This window comes from Acomys minous (assembly GCF_964271855.1).
Source record: "Acomys minous genome assembly, chromosome: 6".
NCBI lineage: Eukaryota > Metazoa > Chordata > Mammalia > Rodentia > Muridae > Acomys > Acomys minous.
Window position 1 is genome coordinate 93,421,725 of NC_140487.1, and position 21,213 is coordinate 93,442,937.

At 47.5% G+C, this 21,213-nt stretch overlaps 2 protein-coding genes and 1 long non-coding RNA gene across 5 annotated transcripts in view; 1 reads left to right on the top strand and 2 right to left on the bottom strand.

The window, feature by feature from the left end:
* LRRC41 (leucine rich repeat containing 41) lies at nt 1-20,439 on the top strand. 2 transcript variants are annotated; one of them, XM_084786549.1, is made up of 10 exons: nt 1-270; nt 4,138-4,224; nt 5,276-5,346; nt 12,499-13,633; nt 16,290-16,550; nt 18,336-18,500; nt 18,592-18,690; nt 19,204-19,326; nt 19,568-19,643; nt 19,727-20,439. In XM_084786549.1, exons 1-10 carry the CDS (start codon nt 72-74, stop codon nt 19,944-19,946), a joined length of 2,436 nt encoding a protein of 811 aa, XP_084642675.1. In that variant the 5' UTR covers nt 1-71; the 3' UTR covers nt 19,947-20,439. The 2 variants fall into 2 exon arrangements, with proteins under 2 accessions (XP_084642675.1, XP_084642676.1); XM_084786550.1 differs by lacking the exon at nt 1-270 and adding an exon at nt 1,439-4,029.
* Nucleotides 4,326-6,002, bottom strand: LOC311600221. The gene is made up of 2 exons (XR_014780166.1): nt 5,906-6,002; nt 4,326-4,607 (listed from the first exon to the last, which is right to left on the bottom strand). It is a non-coding gene; the product is annotated as an uncharacterized lncRNA (long non-coding RNA).
* Nucleotides 20,325-21,213, bottom strand: part of RAD54L (RAD54 like) — a 26,533-nt gene continuing 25,644 nt past the window's right edge. For both annotated transcript variants that reach the window (XM_084786551.1, XM_084786552.1), the window contains 2 exons: nt 20,863-21,026; nt 20,325-20,770 (listed from right to left, as the gene is read on the bottom strand). In XM_084786551.1, coding sequence (XP_084642677.1) covers nt 20,560-20,770; nt 20,863-21,026 — 375 coding nt within the window. In that variant the 3' untranslated portion in view covers nt 20,325-20,559. The remainder of the gene's footprint in view (nt 20,771-20,862; nt 21,027-21,213) is intronic.

Here is a 21,213-nt window from a genome sequence, read left to right on the forward strand (position 1 = left end):
GGGCCTAAGAGCTGACCTCTTCAAGATGGCGGCCTGCGCGTGCCACTCTCGGGCTCGCGCACCTCCCCAAGATGGCGGCGCCCGAGGCCTGGCGCGCCCGGAGTTGCTGGTTCTGTGAGGTAGCGGCGGCAACGACCATGGAGGCCACGTCCCGGGAGGCGGCGCCAGCGAAGAGCTCGGCCTCGGGCCCCAGCGCTCCCCCCGCCCTGTTCGAGCTGTGCGGGCGGGCAGTGAGCGCCCATATGGGGGTTCTGGAGAGCGGGGTGTGGGGTAAGTGGCGGAGTGAGGGGCTACCTCCGGCAGCGAGCGGGGGCGGCCCAGCGGCTAGGGGGCGCGGGGGGCGAGGCCGAGAGGCCCGGGGCAAGGCCCGGCCCGGGGCACTGGAAGTCAGGTTATGGAGTCGGAGCATGAATCGTGCGACTGACAGGGCTGGACGGAGTGAAGACTGACACCGGGGCAGCCCGGGGGACCCGAACCACGGCTTGCCTGGGGGGCGCGGGGGGCGAGGCCAGAAGGCCCGGCGTGGGGCGCAGCTGGCAGGGCCCTAGCGACAGGGGCCGGAGCGGCAGGCCGGGAACTGACACTGGGCTGCGGCCGGACGGGACGGAGGAGTCTCGGATGGCGAACCGACGGGCAGGGACGGCCGGGCCGCCCCGGGGCGGGGGCCGAAATTGGCAGGCCCGACCCCGCGGCAGGGAGGCCCGGCCTGGAGCCACCTGCACCGACGACGGCCCAAGGCCTCCGCCGTCTGCGGGGTGCACCCCGGCGAGCCAGACTCCCGCAGGCCAGCGGATGGGCGGGGTGCGGCGGCGGGGCGCCGAGCGAGGGAGCGGGGTTGGAGGGCAGCCGCAGGGCTGGGGGCGCCGTGGCCTGCTTGCCGACGGCCCAGGGGCTGAAGGGAGCGCACCGACGCCCCAGACCTCGCTGCTCGGGGCGCTGCCGGCCCGCCCGCGGAGCGGGGACCGCCGCAGGCCCCGGGGAAAGGCCGGGGCGGCGAAGAGGGGTGGAAAGTGAGTGGACGTGGCCCGGACAAGTTCAGCGAGCGGGGACAGGCTCGGAAGAGCGGCCAGCGGGAAGGGGCCGAGGAGGCCTCAGGCGGGGCCGGGGCCGGGGCATCCCTGGCCGCCCGAGGAGCCGGAATGGGATAAGACCCGTCGTGGGGAAGAGGCCGTGGTCCGGTGGGAAGGGAACGGCGCCCTCGGGCCTGAGAGCAGCCGGTGCCAAAGGGCTGGAGACCCGTCCAGGCGGTCGGAACTGAGCGAAGGCCAGCGAGCGGCCTGGAGCGCCTCGACCAGATGGTCTCAAGGAGGCCCTGCTGGAGGGGGGTACCGCGGGCCCGCGGCCCCCCAAGTTACAAGGGGAAGGGGCCCACCATGTGAAAAGTGAGAGGAGGGAGCTAAAGAGAAAGTTATGGCCCTCCGAGGCAGGCCTGGCTTCAAAAGAGACAAGGGAGGCCAGGGCCTGACAGAATGGTGCGGGTGGTGGTGGAGAGTTAGGCTGAAGTTGGATGAAATCACAGGTCAGGCCAAATGGAAGGTGGGGGAACACTAGAGGAGGCTCCTGGCCTTGGGGTGTGCAGGGGATATTCCGCCAGGAGGCCCCATGGTGGTAGTGACATCTTTGCCAGAAGGAAGGCCCTGGTCAGTTAAGAACAGAGGTTAAGGGTTTGTCTAAACCATAGGTGGGTTTGGGTTTGAAGGTTTCGGCTCCAGAATATTCTCTAAGGCCTTACAGAGTGGCCAGATAGGCCCTTTTGTGGTTGGAGTGGGCCACCACTGCTGAGCACGCCCAAGGGCCTTTCTAAAGGTGGGGGGAGGGGGCCGAGGGGTAAGAAGTCCTCCTCAGGCCTTGTGTGAGCGGAGGAGATTGTGGAGGCCCTGTTCTCAGCTGAGCAGAAAAAGGTCAGGCTGACCCAAAGTGAATGGGAGAAAGGCCTCAGTTGGGCTGGGCAGGGCCTCAGAGAAGTCCTGGGAATGCAGAAGCCTGTATCTGCCTGGAGAGTCTTAGATGCTTATCTTGGCTAGGAGTTGAGTGGTGTGGAGGCCACACCTTGCAAAGAGGAAGCATCTTTTTAAAAAGTCTGAGCTAGAAGGAAGCAAAGAAGAATAAAGACAGACAGTAGAGTTTGGATAGGATAGAAGAGCTGAGAGGGGAGCAGAGTGGGAGGTAGAAAGGGGAAGCTCTGAGGGCATGTCTTTCTGTCCTTATCACCACCTCATTGTTCTTGGTTGAGCTCCAGCCTGGCTGAGAGGAGACAGGAGAGCCTCTAGTGGGCTAGAGCAAGTAAATAGCCGCCCAGCAAGAGCTTTTAGAGGGGCCAAGGAAAAGACCTCTCAAGCAGTGCTATTTCAGAGGGAGGTCACAGGGAAGTGAGCTAGAAGACAGTGAGAAAAGGCTACTCGGAGGACTAGAATTGCTGAGAGGGGAGGTAAATAGAGGCAATTCAGTGTAGTGTAGTGCAATGAAACACACACACACACACACCAAGAACAACAACAACAAAAAAAAAAAAAACCAATGGGCCAGTGAGATGGCTGAGCAGGTAAGACACTTGCTGTCCAGCCTTTCAACCTAAGGTCAATTTCTAGGTTGTCCTTTGACCTCATATACCTGTTGTGGCACATCTCTCAAGAGGACAATGAGAAAAGTTCAGTAGAACACGATGTGAGACCCTAAATGCCAGGACGTGAGGTTTGAACTTTGTTTTGAATGGAGAGCTTTTGAAAGGTTGAACAGAATAATTATCATCAGGAAGAGCAAGACTCAGAGAATAGACAGAGATCAAATAAAAAACAGTCGGTTCAGATGCTAGGCCACATTAGTAGGACAGCACAGGGAATCAGTGCTCATTCAGCAGGTCCAGGGGAAACCACTGAGTACCTGATAGATACAAAAAGGTATACTAGATTCTTGGATCTCAAGTTCAGTTATTCCTCAACTAAAGGAAAAAATGCACTGAGGAAGAGCTATGTGTGCTGACTCAACACTTATAATCCCAGCTCTCAGGAAGCTGAGACAGAAGGATTGCCTCAAGTTATACAGGGCAGCCAGGAGTGAGACCCTGTCTTTTAAAAGTCGGAGGTGCTGGGGAAAGTACTCCTTTTACACAGGACCGTTCAGTTCTTAGCACCCATGTCAGAGCAAAACTGCCTGGAACTCTGTTCCAGTGCATCCAACCCTTTGAGCTCTACAGGCACCTGCGCTCAGCTTCACATGCCTCCTGTAGACACACAGACACATAATTTAAAGATAAAATGTTTTTTTAAAGTAGACCAAGGAATGGAAGTTTTGCTATACTACACGGTCTTAAGCTTAAATAGAACAGACAGAACGAACATAATAAGACCCAATATTTGCTGATCCTACTATGGGCGGGTATTGTGTTAAACAAATTACAAGCATGATCTTTAATGTCATGAGGTAGACATTTCTATCTACTCCCTCTTCATACAATCCCCAATGCACACACCATGTTTTGTTTTATTGAGTCAGGGTTTTCTGTGTGATCCCTGGCTGGCCTGATACTCAGTATGTAGCTCAGGCCAGCTTGAACTTGAAACAGTACTTCTGCCTCAGCCTCCCAAATGCTGGAATAAGATTTTGACTCACACAGAACAAATACCAGTTCTCCCTAACTTCTCTAGTTCTAGGAGGGGTATAATAAACCATAGGACTTTGTATCTCGTGTTGGACAAATTCTGACTCATACCATTCATTGTGTATTGGACAAATAACTTAATCTTTCCTTTTTTGTAAGATTAGTGCTACTTTTTATGAGGCCAAGAGGGAAGAATAAGTAAAGGCAACTCAAAAGACTATGGATAGCAAAGCTTCATAGTTGGGGCTAGCCTTGAATTCCTCATTCTCTTGCCTCCATTTCTGGAATACAGGGAAAGACTGATTTTATTTTTAAGGTATGACGGATTTAAAGAACACAATTATCTTTAGTTTTCATAGGAAGCTACTAGCTCAGAGTATACTCAGAGCCCAATGCTTCTTGGGCAGAAGTATACTGGCCTCAATGAACAGGTCAGTTTGTTTAACTCGCCTTTCCCCTGAATTGCCAACTGCCTTAAGACAGATAATGTTTAGAACCCTGGAAGGGAAAAAGTAAACTTTTTGTCTTGGTTTTTATAGCCCTCCCAGGCCCAATACTTCAAAGCATCTTACCTCTGCTCAATATATATTACTTGGAGAGGATTGAGGAAACTGCCCTCAAAAAAGGTAAGTATCTTTCCTACTCTTTCTTAGTTACCTGATGTTCTTCAGTTAACTGATACCCAATTAGAACTTTGTGCTTTTCAGAAAAGTACCTTAGTCGGCCGTCGTGGTGCACACCTTTAATTTGAGAGGCACAGGCATGAGCTTGAGGCCAGCCTGGTCTATGGAGTGAATTCTAGACCAGCGGGTGGTCTCAAAAAAAAAAAACAACAACAAAAAAGCACCTACATAAGGCTGGAGAGATGGCTCAGTGGTTTCAGAACATTTGATGCTCTTGGAAAGAACTGGGTTCCGGTCCCAGCACCCACATAGCAGTTCACAACTATATAACTCCAGCTCCAGCAATCCAGCATCCTCTTCTGGCCTCTTTGGGTATCAGGCATGTGCTATTCAGTATACATCAGGCAAAACCACATGGAAAAAAAAATAGATCTTTTATAAACAGCACATTCACATCTCTTTTCTTATATTATTTCCTAGGATGTCCTATAACACATGTATACCATTGCTGTTGCTCTGATAAAACCCAAGCTATAACTAGAACATTTGGACATCAGTTCTTTATTTTACCATAAAGAACTGTTGGCTTAGTTAACATGTTATATTTGTTTTGGGTTTGTTGTTGGTTTTGGTTTTGGTTTTTTGAGACAGGGTTTCTCGGTGTAGCCTTGGCTGTCCTAGACTCACTTTGAGGACTAAGCTGGCCTCGAACTCAGAGATCCGCCTGCCTCTGCCTCCCAAGTGCTGGGATTAAAGGCGTGTGCCACCATGCCCGGCCCAACATGTTATATTTGGGACAAGCAGTTCTAGGTACTTAACCTAGAGAAATTCATTTACTCACTTAATCCTTTTTCAACAGCCCTACGAATGACGTATTAATGATATTTTACAGATAGGGAAACAAAAATTAAATAGCTTGTCCATGGTCATATAGCTTTAAAATAGTATGTTAATATATAAGCCCAGACCATCTGTCCTTAGGGTCTCAGCTGTCTGTACTGTCCTCTGGCCTCATGGTGGGCAGCAGTCAGCCAGCTGCTATTTCTTCCTATAGGTCTCTCCACTCAGGCTATCTGGCGCCGACTCTGGGATGAGCTGATGAAAACAAGGCCTTCTAGTTTGGAGGTAAGTTAAGGTATCAGAAAAACTCTAGACTAATCCTGCATAGTAAAAGCCAGTACAACATGCACACAAAAACTGGGAACTGCTGAGGTTCAGGGAGTGAGCTCAGGTGAGTTGTCACAAGGATTCGGCTCATTCGACATTTAGCCTTGACCTGTTCACCATGATTACAGGGTATGATCACAAAGGAATGCAGACCCAGGATTCCTTGAGTTTTTGACAAAACTGGTGCAAAAACTTAACAGAGCAACCAATTCATCTTTGCTAAGTACAAAAACATTCATCTGGCTTAGGAGAAGCTATATACAAAGAAGGGTCTGGCGAGAGATGGTTCATCAGTCAAGAGAATTGGCTGCTTTTGCAGAGAACCTAGGTTCAGTTCCCAGGACCTACAAGCATCGCAGAACTGTCAGTACCTCTACTTCCAAGAAATACAACATCCTTTTCCTGCCTCATTGAGTACCAGGCGCAAACATGGTGCATAGATACAAACGTAAGCAAAACACCCAAACATAAAGTAAAAAGGATTAATAACTAGTCAACAATGATTGAAGCTACTTACTGTGTACTCTGATCTGTGTGAACCCAGATGAGGATGAACGTGTAGGACAAGGGAGAAGACTGTCCTCCTGGCTCTAGGGTAGTCAGGCCATCTTTCTTTAGAATATGGGGAAGAAAACATCAGAGCCACATCAGTTGAGCCACATTTGAAATAGGAGATGTTATTTCTGAAAAAAGAGACAACTTAAGAAACAGCTATCGTGGCGCACACCTTTAAGCTCAAGAGGCAGAGGCAGAGGCAGGGAGATCTCTGAGTTCAAAGCTAGCCTGGTCTACAAAGTGAGTCTAGGACAGCCAGCGCTACACAGAGAAACCATCTCAAAAACCAAAAAAAGGAAAGAAAGACAAGCTACAAGCAAACTTGAATCTAAAAGAGAATACATTTTGCTAATCTTAAAGGTGATATAGCAAATTAACTTCAGGAGTAATAAACACCTTGTTATTAAGAATTCAAACAGTCTGGGTAACAATTTCACATAAGGATATTTAGGGCTTATAGGGAACTCAGAATTGTGAGATGGGTTGGACAGGGTCTCTAATGGGACTCCTTTTGCCCCAAAATTCTGTTCACTAGTTCAGATCAAAATCACTGGAGCACTTTTCCCCCCTCCCCTCTGTGTAGCCTTGGCTGTCCCGGACTCACTTTGTAGATCAGGCTGGCCTCAAACTCACAATGATTCACCTGCCTCTGCCTCCCTGGGTCCTGGGATTACAGGCATGTGCCACCAAGTCTAGTTACTTTTATTTTTAATTACTATCTAATGATCAACTGGAAGGCAACATTTGAAACACTATTTGCAAAGTAAAAATATAAGAGCTGGAGATGGTTCAGCAGATAAAAATACTTGCTGCTCTTCCAGGAACCCAAGTTCTGTTTCCAGCGCTGACTGGTTGCTTGCCTGTAACTTCAGGTCCACAGGATCTGATGCCTACTTCTGGCCTCCATGTTCACACACACACAAACAAAAAAATTAACATATAGACAATAAGAAAACCATAAACCTCTCAATAAAATAAAATGAGGAAAGAATTGAACACACTATAGAACTACAAAAAGTGCCAGTAGGGATGCGGGTATAGTGTAGTTGCTGGAGTACTTGCCTGGCGTGTTCCAAGCTCTGGGTTCCATCTCCAGCACTGTATAAAGCCATATGTGGTCGTACACAGAACTGTAAGTTCAGCACTTGGACTTTGGAGATAGGAGGATCAGAAGTTCAAGATTATCCTTAGCTACGTACCAAAGCCAGCCTTTACTATGTAGGACTGAGACCCTGACTTCAGAAACGCCAGTGAAGGAAAAACATTCAATGACATAATATGTAGGAAAGTAACATTTTTGCCTCATGTTTAGTAAAGCTTTTTTTTTTCTTTTGTTAAAAAATGTCATTCTTAACCGGGCGTGGTGGCACACATCTTTAATCCCAGCACTCGGGAGGCAGAGGCAGGCAGATCGCTGTGAGTTCGAGGCCAGCCTGGTCTACAAAGTGAGTTCAGGATGGCCAAGGCTACACAGAGAAACCCTGCCTCGAAAAGCCAAAAAAAAAAAAAAAAAAAGTCATTCTTAGGATCACATGCCTCAAACTTGTGCCTTAATTGTTTTATTGGTTGAAACAAACTGTCACAGTATTCATCCATCCATCCACCCACCTACCCACCCAAGGGTGGTTTACTTTATACTAAGAAAGTTGGGGAGCTGGTCTGTTCCCAGACTGACTATAAAGGGTTGATGCTAATGGTTGTTCCCAAGTGTCCTAAATGTGTTCATGACAGGATCAGGTGTGCTTTCCTTGTTGAGCAAAAAAATCATTGTGAAAGTGAAGTCACACAGGGTCAGAAAGCCACTTTGAGGGGTGGAGAGATGCCTCAGTAGTTGAAAGTACTGGCACTCTTCCGGAAGAGCCAGCTTTAGTTTCTAGCATGCTCATGGTATCTTCCAACTGTAACTTTAGCCCAGGGATCCAGGAACCTCTTCTTACTCCCTCAGTCACTGCGCAGACTTAAGTGTAGACAAAACACCCATACATTAAGAAGCATACATAAACGCAGACCCTTTTTAGGTAAAGAGGCAGGGGAAGTGGAGGTGGTAGTGGCAGCAAACCTGGAATGCCGACACGTGAAAAAGTAGAGGTAGGAGGGTAAGGAATTCAAAACCAATCACGACTAGTGATCTTGAGGCCAGCTGTGGCAACAAAACTACAAACCCCTTCCCAACAAACTGTAAAACAAAAGCTGCACACAGAATAAAAATGGACAATATCTATGAACCTCTACTGATGCTAGTGGAAGTATTTAGCCCTCCTGCATTTATACACATTTTTTCACCTCTATCAGTGCCTGATAGCTTATGGAGGACAGGCCAAGGTAGGCAAATGTCATCTCATTAGCAGTGAGTCATTTCCACTACCCCCATGCAAAAGGGTGTTGAATTCAGTTTGCATTGTGCTGTAGTCCACGAAATGAGTTACTTAGGCTAAACTTCTCAGGTACGTTTTCAGCATCGATGTTTTTTTGCACATATTCTAAAAATAACAATGGAAAAGTAACTTCTACTTGTATAAGAATTCATGAGAAACCACTGGGCTATTATAATTTTATATATTATATCTATTTATATATTCAGCCTCTACAATGACTGCTAGTACAGTTGTTACAGATAAACTAGAAGGTCTTCCCAAAGGTTATCCTGAGTACATGAGATATTCGGCTTGAAGCAATTTGGATATGGAGTACTTGTTTCTATTAATTGTGCCATGCTGCTTGTGCAACTACCATATTTAAGATACTGCGCCTTTATCAGCAGGGTTAGAAACAGCCAGCCTTTAGTTTCACCTGCATGCCTATTATCCCTCTTACGCAGAAACAGCCACAATAGCTTGGGTCACAATCGTGTCCAGATTCTTCATAGCCATAACTTCCCTGTAAAGTTGAAGATTTATTGAAGTTGTTCGGAACGAGGTCTCATTATATACCTCTGGCTAGTCTGCAGCTCAGATTTGCCTGTCTGCCATATGCCACCTCCATGCTCAGCTTGCAAACAATTTCCAGGACTGTTTGGGTTAAGCTATCTGCATGCTGGAGCAGAATTGAGGCAAGATTAAAGTATACAGCTAGAGAGATGGCTCAGAGGTTAAGAGCACTGACTATTCTTCCAGAGGTCCTGAGTTCAATTCCCAGCAACACATGGTGGCTCAAAACCATCTATAATGGGATCGGATGCCCTCTTCTGGCACGCAGGTGTATATGTGGGCAGAGCAATGTATACATAATAATAAATCTTTTTTTTTAAACTATGTGGGTCAACAAGTGTGTGGGGAGAAGTGTTATGTGGACCCTACAGGATTCAAAATATTTCCAGTGTCTGGTAGGTAACCAACACATGTAGACTGACTTAAGTATGAAAGTACACCTAAATACTACCACAGCAGAAACAAAAGACCAGCTTTTGTTTTGTTTTGTTTTTTGGTTTTTCGAGACAGGGTTTCTCTGTGTCACCTTGGCTGACTTGGACTTGCTTTGTAGACCAGGTTGGCCTGGAACCCAGAGATCGCCTGCCTCTGCTTCCTGAGTGCTGGGATTTAAGGCATGAGCCACTATGCCCAGCTAAAAGCCTGACTTTTGCATACCTCCTGATTTGAATTGAGAGCACCCCTCTGGTAGAGAAGATTGAGAAGAGTAGGTAGGTTAAGAAATGTTTTGGGGCTGGGTGTGGTGGCACACGCTTTTAATCCCAGCACTCAGGATGCAGAGGCAGGTGGATCTCTGAGTTTGACACCAGCCTGGTCTACAAAGCGAGTCCAGGATAGCCAAGGCTGTTATGCAGAGAAACCCTGTCTTGAAAAAAACAACAACAAAGAAATGTTTTGGGGGCTGGAGAGATGACTCAGAGGTTAAGACCACTGCCTGCTCTTCTAAAGGTCTTGAGTTCAATTCCCAGCAACCACAGGATAGATCACAACCATCTACAATGAAATCTGGTGCCCTCTTCTGGCCTACAGGTGTTACATGCAGGCAGAGCACTGTATACATAATTAATTAATTATATTTTTAAAAGAAAGAAATGTTTTTGGCCTGGCATGGTGGCACATGCCTTTAATCCCAGCACTCAGGAGGCAGAGGCAGGTGGATCGCTGTGAATTCAGGGCAAGGCCAGCTTGATCTACAAAGTGAGTCCAGGACAGCCAAGGCTACACAGAGAAACCCTGCCTCAAAAAAAAAAAAAAAAGAGATTTTTGTTGTAGTGTACATCCTGATTGATAATCAGCTGCTGTGCCAGGTACAGTTTTTAAAGTATCTTTAGTTCCACTCTTATTTGATGCATGTAATAATCTTCATCATGATGCAGGTGATAGCATCTACATCTCAGAGAAGGAAAGACGTCTGGCATAGAAATGAAAATTGGGCCTACGCTGAAGCTATCATACTCTGACCTTAAGCTTCTTTGCCGCTCTAGTAGGGGAGCACAGCTACTCGTATACTCTTGACTGAAGACCATTCTCTTCAACCAAGGGCACAGCTTTGGGGGGGCGGGGCACGCACATGGAGTGGTGAGGGAGAAAGGGGACAAATCAGCTGAATGAAGCCTCCCCATGATCAGTGAGAGAACAGATGTCATTGCTAGATTGCCCTTATATTCGACTCTACTAGATTTGGGGAGGATGGGGACTAGATGTTAAACTAGAAATTGTAGAGCTGTGACCTGGGTGTGGTGGCATATACCTGTAGTTTGAGCAATAGAATTAATACAAAGTCATGAGACCCTGTCTACAAAACAAACACTTTCCAGGACTTCCAAGAAAAAAGCCATTTGCCTGACATGTCTGGCCACCTGAGTTAAGAGCTCCAGAACCTACACACAGACATACCGCAGCAAACTCTAAGGGTTGGTTTCTTTCAGAATTAGGTAGCCCTTCCTAATCTCTGGTGAACTTCACAATCATTTGTGAGAAGAGCTGTTTGTTTCAGAGACAGGGTTTCTCTGTGTTATCTTGGCAGTCTTGGACTCCCTTTGTAGACCAGGGTGGCCTCGAACTCAGTGATCTACCTGCCTCTGCCTCCCAAGTGCTTGTTTGGTTTTTTAAAAAGATTATGTGTGCAGTGTACATCAGAAGAGGGCACCAGATCACATTATAGATGGTTGTGAGCCACCATGTGGTTTCTAGGAATTGAACTCAGGACCTCTGGGAAAAGCAGACAGAGCTCTATCTCCAGCCCCAGGGGAAGTTTTAAAAATAAAAATGTTCAGCCAGGTGTGGTGGTGCATGCCTGTAATCCCAGCCCTTTGGAGGAAGATGCAGGTGATCTCTGTGAGTTCGAGGCCAGCCTGGTCCACAAAGTGAGTCCAGGACAGAGAAGCCTTGTCTCCAAAAACCAAAAACTAAAAATGTCACATATAGAATCATCAAGTCAGGGAAGCTGACATGCATTTTGGGGTGGTAGCAGAAGAGAACTGTACAAGAAATTCTGATTTGTACCAAATATTTTGTGTGTAGCAGTGGTACATAACTTGATTCCCAGCACTCGGAGGCAGAGGCAGGCAGATCTCTTTGAGTTTGAGGCCAGCCTGGTCTCCAGAGCTAGATCTAGGACAGCCAAGGACAGAGATACCCTGTCAAGAGAGAAGATAGAAAACTAAGACAAAGAAAAAATTTGTTACCTTCAGTTTTTCCAAGACAGGGCAAATCCTGGGTTGGGCATGACACCTGCCTATAATCCAAACCCAGAAACAGAATTCCCAAATTAAGATGGCTAAACTAACCAATTAGCTCTAACCCTACCTTAAACAGAAAGTGTCAAAGACACATAATACAACCGTTTGGCAGCCACAGGGACACACAGACATGTGGACACACATACAAAGACTGTTCCTCAGAACCAGATTTCTTGGGTACAAGTTGTGATTACCACCTTACCTATACAGTAGTCAGTGATAACTTCTGCTAAACCCACTCACAACCACATCCAGCTCCTTTGGTGCACTTGCACAGGTTTTCTGTGTAGCCCTGGCTGACCTAGGACTCATAGAGTGGTGCTCACTTAACATAGCACTGGGGGAGAACAGATCCCTCGAGCTTGATGGCCTGGTAGTCTAAAGTATTTGGCAAGCCTCAACCCAGTAAGAGCATCTTCTCAGTCTTACCAAGACAAAGGTAGGGCTGCAGAGATGGCTCAGAGGTTAAGAGCACTGACTGATCTTCCAGAGGTCCTGAGTTCAATTCCCAGCAACCACATGGTGGCTCACAACCATCTATGAGATCTGGTGCCTTCTTATGACAGACAGGCACACATGCAGGCAGAATAAAGGTATCCAGCACCTAAAGATCAATGCTGGAGGACCACCTCTGACCTCTATATACCTATGTATACAGGCACCACTTGTCAGACAGGGAGCATGATGCATTTACCCTACAGAAGTAGAATATGTTCCTTCATCTGTTTGTGTCCCTTACTTTTTAAATGGGGCTGCCAGTAATGCATACCTCAAAGGTGGGAAAACTACATGAATTAGTGTAACTTACTTAGTTTGATGCCTAACTCAGTGAGCTCTCAGCAGTAACTCTGGGCACTTGACACTTATCTGGCGTCTTGTTTTTTTAGAGTGTGACTTGTTGGCGAGCCAAGTTTATGGAGGCCTTTTTTTCCCATGTTCTACGTGGAACCATTGACGTGTCTTCTGATAAACGTCTTTGCGATCAGCGCTTCTCACCTCTCCTCCACAGCTCTCGACACGTCCGACAGCTAACCATCTGCAATATGCTGCAGGGAGCAACTGAGCTAGTGGCTGAACCCAACCGCAGGGTTCTAGAGACCCTGGCCAGTTCTCTGCATACGCTCAAGTTCCGCCACCTGCTATTTTCTGATGTAGCTGCTCAGCAGTCACTCAGACAGCTGTTACATCAGCTTATTCACCATGGGGCTGTTAGCCAAGTGTCACTGTACTCTTGGCCTGTGCCTGAGTCAGCACTTTTCATCCTTATCCTCACCATGAGTGCTGGCTTTTGGCAGCCAGGTCCTGGTAGCTTGCCCTGCCGCCTCTGTGGTGAAGCCTCCCGGGGCCGGGCCCCATCCCGAGATGAAGGGTCCTTATTGCTAGGCTCACGTAGGCCTCGTCGGGATGCAGCAGAGCGGTGTGCTGCGGCGCTGATGGCTACCCGGAGGAAGAGTGAAGTCAAGCAGATGCCCAGGGCTGTACCTACCACTCGTGTAACACGCCGCAGCACACAAGAGAGCCTGACAATAGGCGGGATAGACTCTAAGAGGGAGCTGTACCCTCCAGCCACCTCTTACGAGGCTTCTGGCACCAAGCAGCCACCTTCTGCTCCAGCTGCCACCTCCTCTGCCTCCTCTTCTACATCATCCAAAAGGGCTCCAGCTAGCTCAGCCTCACAGCCTAAGCCCTTAAAGCGTTTCAAACGAGCCGCAGGGAAAAAGGGCGCCCGCACCCGTCAGGGGTCTGGTGCGGAGTCTGAAGACCTATATGACTTTGTTTTTATTGTGGCTGGTGAGAAGGAAGATGGTGAAGAAATGGAGATTGGTGAAGTAGCTTGTGGAGCTCTGGATGGATCAGATCCCAGCTGTTTGGGACTCCCAGCACTGGAGGCATCCCAGCGATTCCGCAGCATTTCCACCTTGGAGCTGTTCACAGTTCCTCTCTCCACAGAGGCAGCTCTGACACTGTGCCACCTGCTGAGCTCTTGGGTATCACTGGAGAGCCTTACACTGTCCTACAATGGTGAGCACTGAAGAACTGGGCTGGGCTTGAATCTCAGAAGCACTGTGCCTAATTCAGAGTGGGAAGTATGATCAGGGGGTAGAGATGTGGTCCTTTGTGTCTCATGGAAAAAGCTACACACACACACACACACACACACACACACACACACACACACACACACACACAAAACACACTGTTAATGTTGGGAGAGGAAAATGAGGTCTGTAGTCAATCTGCATTTTACTATTGGAAGAAAGGCTTCTAGAGAGGTTGAAAAGTCAGAGAGACAAATAGTCCAGACCCAGCCAGGCCTCTGGATTTGTATCACACTAGTCACATCAAAGTAAGTGCCCAAGCTTTAAAAACAAACAAAAAACAATACAGCAACCTCTAAGACAGGCTTCTGTCCTTATCCACTTATCATAAACTGTCAACAAAGTTTACAATCTGGCTCAAACTACCTAAAAACTCCTAATACCCTTTACTGCATATGCAACATCAACTCCCAATCTGCCAGTTCCAAACTCTCCGTAGTAGATACATAAGTCAGATATGAATCCCTTTAACTAGCCTACTTCTGGGGTATTTTCCTTTTCTTCACAAGATACCTTATCTGAAGCTAATTATTTCCCCATACTCTAGATCTATACTTCCTCCTTTTCTAGGGAGGCTTGCTTCTCAGATGCTTTAACATCAACCTTAAGATAGCAAGTGGCCTTCCCAGGATAGCCCTGCTCAGCAAACTGTAGAGCTAATATCCAAGCCCAGATACCTTGATTTCAAAATCCATTCTACTGAATCACTGTATTTCCCTTCTACTGCTTTTCTTACCACCCAAACATTACATCAGATCTCCACCAACATTCCATTTCCTCCCTCTTCTCTCTTCAAGAGAAGCCATCTCTACCTCCACACACCTTCACCAGTACACAAAGGGCGTAGGCCATCCAGGCTGTCCTTCCTACTAGATTTCACGTGCAGGTCTCCATCTTCATCTCACACTTACTATTTATTCCTGAGGTGAGTGTGGTAGTACACACACTTAATACAAATCTGGGAGGCTGAGTTAGACAGATCTGTGTGAATTTCAGGCCAGCTTGATCTACAAAGCAAGTTTCAGGGCATAGACAAACCTTGTTTAAAAAATGAAAAAAACAAAACAAAACAAAACAAAACCAAACTCAAAACTATTTGTTCCTGAAATACTTCTAATTACCTCAATGTTTTCCTTCCTAATCATCAGTTTCTCCAAACTCTCCCACTTTATCTCCTTTTCTAGACAACTGTATCCATTCCTGTAGCTTCAATGCCATTGATGCTAATGTTCCCCTTCCCTCAGCCCAGGACACTAGCCCAGTCTTTCCCCTGAACATCCAGATCCATTTATTCAGCCTGTGACTACTATTACCCTTCCAGCTCATTTCCATACTCACCTAGCTGTGCTCCAGGACATCACAACCGAGTCAGTTACCCAAAGAAACCAAGATTCTGCCCCTTCCAATATATTTAGTCACTAGGTCCTACATTTACATTTTCCAAATCCATTTATCATTTATCATTATTATTATATCCAGGTTATCATTACTCCACACCTGACTTAATTTTAGCAGTCCTTCTTTCATACAATCCATTGTTTGCACTTTAAACAGGCAGTTTTGTTCATTCAAAGCCATTTACAGGCTGACTGAGCATGGTGGTACTCAGAAGTGGAGACAGGAAGACACCAAGCTAAGGCCAACACTGGCAACATTTAGCTTGGAAAAACAGGAGACACACGGTGGTCTTCCTGCCCCCGCCCTCACATGGGACTACAGTCCTGTCCCACCACACCTCCTCATCTTACACGATTGTTCTGTTCATGTTCAGTCCTGCTTTACCACCAGGGATTCCAGCTTAGAACCTGTTGTTCAGTCCTCAGGCCTCTGAATGTCAAGTTTTTTCCTGCCAACAATTTCTTCTCCCTTGTAGTTTATCTCCTTTACAGTCTTTAAAACTGAATTGGGAAGCCTATAAGCTACATTATTCAGTGTGCATCCTTTCTCCTTTTCTGTCATCAAACTCAGACTTGTATACATAGGCACACGCTATGCCACTGACCTGGATGCACACATTGTCTATAGGGTTTTTTTCCTGCCTTTCCCACCTATAGTTCACTGGGTTGGATCATCATTACTTCTCAGTTCACAAGTGCACTCCATGACCTGTACGATCAGACCTTCCACAATTTTAGAACCAATACCTGACTCTGTAGAGCTGTGTTCTGAGACCCAATCCACTGTCCCACTCATGACTTGCTGTCTCCTAGATAGGACCTGATTATGCAAAATTGCATCTTTAGGAAGCTACTGTACCAAGATCCCTGTGCAGCCCTCTGGGTCTACAGTAGAACTACTGACATGACCACATCCTATTTTATTTTGGGATTCCCTTGATTTCAGAGTACAGGACAGCAGATAGCAATTTGCTGGTTATCCAAGGAAAAGGCAAGAATGGATGAGACAAACACTTAAAGGCAGAAGTGTTAAGGTCTGAAGCCTTGTCTCAAAACTAACAATACTACATCTGATCCAAAGCTCAAGACCTGGTAGTAATTAATACATATATTTAGTTTTCACTGAATATTGCTTCTGCTTAAATTTCCCACATTTATAACTTAATCTCTCTTTTCCCATAGGCCTGGGCTCTAATATCTTCCGCCTACTGGACAGCCTGCGGGCCCTGTCAGCCCAGGCTGGATGCCGCCTCCGTGCTCTGCATCTCAGTGACCTATTTTCACCACTGCCCATCCTGGAATTAACTCGTGCCATCGTGCGAGCCTTGCCCTTGCTGCGGGTCCTGTCTATTCGTGTTGACCACCCAAGCCAGAGGGACAACCCTACTGTACCAGAGAATGCTGGGCCCCCTAGCCACATAATTGGGGATGAGGAAATACCAGGTGAAGCAGTGATGTACACATATATAGCTCCAACAGTTTTTGGGTGTGTAGAGGGAACTTCAACTGTAGATCCAGTTCCAGTCAACCCTACTGTCCTATTATGTTTCTCCTTACTAGCTGCCTTGTTTTTTTAATCCCTTTTTTTAAAAAATAATTTTTTGTTGCTGTTTCTCAAGACAAGGTTTCTCTGTGTAGCCTTGGCAGTTCTAGACTCACTTTGTAGACCAGGTTGGCCTTGAACTCACAATGATCCACCTGCCTCTGCTTGTCGAGTGCTGGGATTAAAGGTAAGTGCCACCACTCACAGCATAGCTGCCATTCTTTAAAATGAATCCCTAGACTGCAGTGAGCGTGACTGGGACAACAGTCTCCAAAAAGGGGATCTAAGCTGACAATTCTTTTTTGCTGCTGTTGTTATTTTTTGAGACAGGGTTTCCCTATGTAACCTTGGCTGTCCTGGACTCACTTTGTAGACCAGGCTGGCCTTTAACTCACAGTGATCTGCCTGCCTCTGCCTCCCGAGTGCTGGGATTAAAGTTGAGCACCACCACACCTAGCTAAGCTGACAATTCTTAAACTAGATGCGGTGGTCCTGCTTGGTTTCTCTTATCATATTCTGGCTCCTCTTGCACTGCTAGGCATTTGGTGTGTATGGGTTTGCAGGCCACAGGTTGACACTGTCTTCCTCTATCCCTTAAGAATTTTGTTGTGTGTAGGCATGTGTGTGTGTGTGTATCACTGTGCAAATGAGGGGACCTTGGGGTGTCAGTTCTGTCCTCCCATGTAGAATGCAGAAACTAAACCTAGATTTGTACAGCAATCACTTTTACCTTCTGAATCATCACAGACCCAAAGGGCTTTTGTTTGTAGTTTGGAGAATTAAACTTCACACATGCTAGGCAAACACCCGACCACTGAGCTATATTTCCATCCCTCCATCATTCCCTCCCACCCCATTACATGCGCCTCTCACTGGGCTCACAGCTTTGGCTAGAATGGCAGTCAGTGAACCCTGAGATCTACCTGACTCCCCCTCTGCAGTGCTGGAGTCTGAGGTGTGGCCTGCCATTTATATTAGGTTCTAGGGATCCAAGCTCAGGTTCATTCACATTTCCAAAGCAAACAACCGCAAACCATCTACCCAAGCCCCAGCATACACTTATTTTGCTTGTGTCTTATCGCTGAATGCAAAGACAAATATTTTGTATTTAATGGTCCATTTCTAGAACTTAGCATAATACCCAACCCATAGCAGGAGCAGGATAAGTACTTAAACAAACCATTCTCTGCTGGGCATGGTGGCGCACACCTGTAATCCCAGCACTCTGGACACAGAGGCAGATGGACCACTGTAAGTTCAAGGCCACCCTGGTCTACAAAGCAAGTCCAGGACAGCCAAGGCTGCACAAAAGAAACCCTACTGCAGGAAATAGAGGGACGTTAAGTGACTTTGCATGGAAAGGCACTTGCCACCAGACCTGAAATGATCCCCAGAATGCATATGGTAGAACTAACTCTTGAAAAGTTGTTCTCTTAACCTCCACATGAGCACTGTGGTAGACACATGTCCACACATAGAAAACACATGACTTTTTTTTGAGAAAGGGTGTCTCTGTGTAGCCTTCTCAGTCTGGAACTTACTCTGCAGACTATGTTGGCTTTGAACTCCACCTGTCTCTGCCTCCTGAGTGCTAGACTAAAGGCGTGCACCATTGTGCCCAAAACATGTATTTTTAAGCGAAGCAGAGACAGCTAATTGGACTTTCCTCTTCCTACCATATACAGAGAACTGCCTAGAGCAATTGGAGATGGGATTTCCACGAGGTGCCCAGCCGGCCCCACTGCTTTGCTCTGTTCTGAAGGCCTCAGGTTCTCTGCAGCAGCTGTCACTGGACAGTGCCACCTTTGCCTCTCCCCAGGATTTTGGGCTCGTGTTGCAAACACTCAAAGGTAGGAATGGTGAAGGAGGACAGGCAGGGACTTAGCACTGTTCCCTAGGAAAATTAAGTCCCTCTGCACATGGCTTCTGTCTCCTATCCAGAATACAACCCATCCCTGAAGAGGCTGAGCTTCCACGATATGAATCTTGCAGACTGTCAGAGTGAGGTGCTCTTTTTGCTACAGAATCTGACCCTCCAAGGTAAGGTCCTAATCCAGAACCTGAACATCCTGTATCTCCATTGTAGCTTTGCCACTATCTGTGTCCAAACCACTGTTCTTTCACTGGTCTTACATCTTCCTTGACTGTAAAGGCTATATATGACCCAGAGTCAACTCTGCTACAAACATGGCCACCAACTTTTCATGCCTCGCACTTTTGTTTTTAAGGTGCTGGCAGAAATGGTAGTGGAACCCTGGGTAGAGTGGCCTTCAGATACTCACCTGTAACTAATCTCTACTCCTTCAAAGAGATCAGTGACTAAAAAGGAAAGGAAATGGATAAAAGAAGTCTCCATGCAGAGATGCTCCTCCCAACAAACATTTAGGCTCAATATCTTATTGGAATTGAGTCCCAACATTGCTTGGGACATTACAGATTATTTTTTTCTTTGCAAGTCTGTATAAAATGTTCACATACCTTGCTAGGACCACCTGGGCGGGAGGGACAGGACCAGCCCTGCTTCAGTCGTCTGAACAGTCTTTCTCTTGACAGAGATTACCTTCTCCTTCTGCCGGCTGTTTGAGAAGCGCCCAGTCCAGTTTCTTCCTGAGATGGTTGCTGCTATGAAGGGCAACTCTACACTGAAAGGCCTTCGACTACCAGGGAACCGCCTGGGTGGGCACCATACCCTGGAGAGGGAGGGGAGGGAGGAAGGAACCAGGCCTTTGACCCACAAACTTTCGAGTAAAGGTCTTGACCTCTCCCCTGAGAAGGCTGTGGTTGCAATGTAGGTATTTGCATACTGGGTCTTAAGAACTGTTAGGCCTAGGGTTCTCGCAAGCTGGATCTGGGACAGGATGCCCTTGTTTCCCTGTTCTTGGATAAAAGTACTGAGTATCCCCCCCTCTCTCTCCAGGGAATGCTGGCCTGTTGGCCCTAGCAGATGTTTTCTCAGAGGATTCTTCCTCTTCTCTCTGTCAGCTGGATATCAGGTATGCTAGCTGGGGTTGGGAGGCACGGGACAGACAAAAGGCCTGGCTGCTCCTGGATATGTAATTCATCTAATCCCCTCCAGTTCCAACTGCATCAAGCCGGATGGGCTTCTGGAGTTCGCCAAGCGGCTGGAGCGCTGGGGCCGTGGAGCCTTTGGTCACCTGCGCCTCTTCCAGAACTGGCTGGACCAGGATGCAGTCACAGCAAGGGAAGCAATCCGACGGCTCCGGGCTACCTGCCATGTGGTTAGCGACTCATGGGACTCATCCCAGGCCTTTGCAGATTATGTCAGCACCATGTGATGGGGTCCGTACCTCACAGGCCTATCCTCAGTACCATCAGCTTGCAGGGGCTGAGGCATGGGCTGCCCAGAATCCCCAACCACTGATTCTGTCATTCTTCTTCTGCCACTTTGTCTATTTTTCTTTTCTTTTCGTCTTCCCTTGCACTGAGGTCCTGGAGGCCTTGATGAGGTCCAACAAAGGCATTCCCACAACTGAGTTCAGAGGCTTTGGGCCACTTACTCAGTACCCTAGAACCCCAGGCCAGGAGGTTATAGGCCATTATCTTCACTGAGGAAAGCCCCCTCCCCCTGCTCTGGGGTTACCTGCTTCATTCCTGTAGCAGGCACCCAGGCTTTAGCCAGGTGTAGGAATGCCCACTACCAGGCCTCGTCCATCTTGGGCTGACCAGTCTGTTCCCAGGCCTCAGTCCCTTTCATGCCTTTATTCCTTTCTTTTTTTTTTTTTTTAACCAAAAGTTTTTCTTATAAAATAAAAATTTGGGCAAACATCATGCAGCCCTTTGTGATGATTTTCTCCCAGAGAACACAACTGAGCAGAGCCTCATGAGGGAGGCAGAGAAACCCTTTCCCTGTATCCTTCCCCTGACTAATACATCCAGACCAGCTGGGCATCAGTGGAGGCCCCGCTGCTCCTCATGAGAACGCTGGTGGAAGACGAAGGAAATGGCTGCCGATGACGCATCCCAGGCAGCCTGGAGTACCTCATCCTGGAGCCCCCGTTTATCTGTGCTGTGGTTCCACTGAGCCAGGTCTGAAGTGCAGTCAGAGCCATCAGGGGGTGGCCTGACCTGGCGGCTGTTTACACAACGGCGGCAATGTAGCCTAAGGTCAGAGGACAGAGTTTTAGTTACTACAGATCTTAGTTCTGTGCTGTTCAGGTAGCTCAGAGATTATGACAAGGGCATTCCACATACCTGTCATGTGTGTCACTCAGGCTGGCTTCATCCAGGGTAAATAGCTCTTTCAGCTCACCAAGAGAAAAGTGCCGTTCTACATCCTGCTCCTCATCTACCACACAGCTGCTCAGCGCCTTTTTGTGGCTTTGTCGCTGAAAGATCTTCTCCTCAATTGTTCCTGCCTAGGAATGGGATGAAATGTAGGGCTCAGCCATCCCTGCAGATAAACCGAGGGAGCAGGAAAACCCAGGATTGAAGACATCTTGAGAAAGGGCAATCAATGAAAAGCACAAATCCTTCCTTGCCTTTAATTCCAGTACTCGGGAGGCAGAGGCAGGTGGATGGCTGTGAGTTTGAGGCCAACCAAGG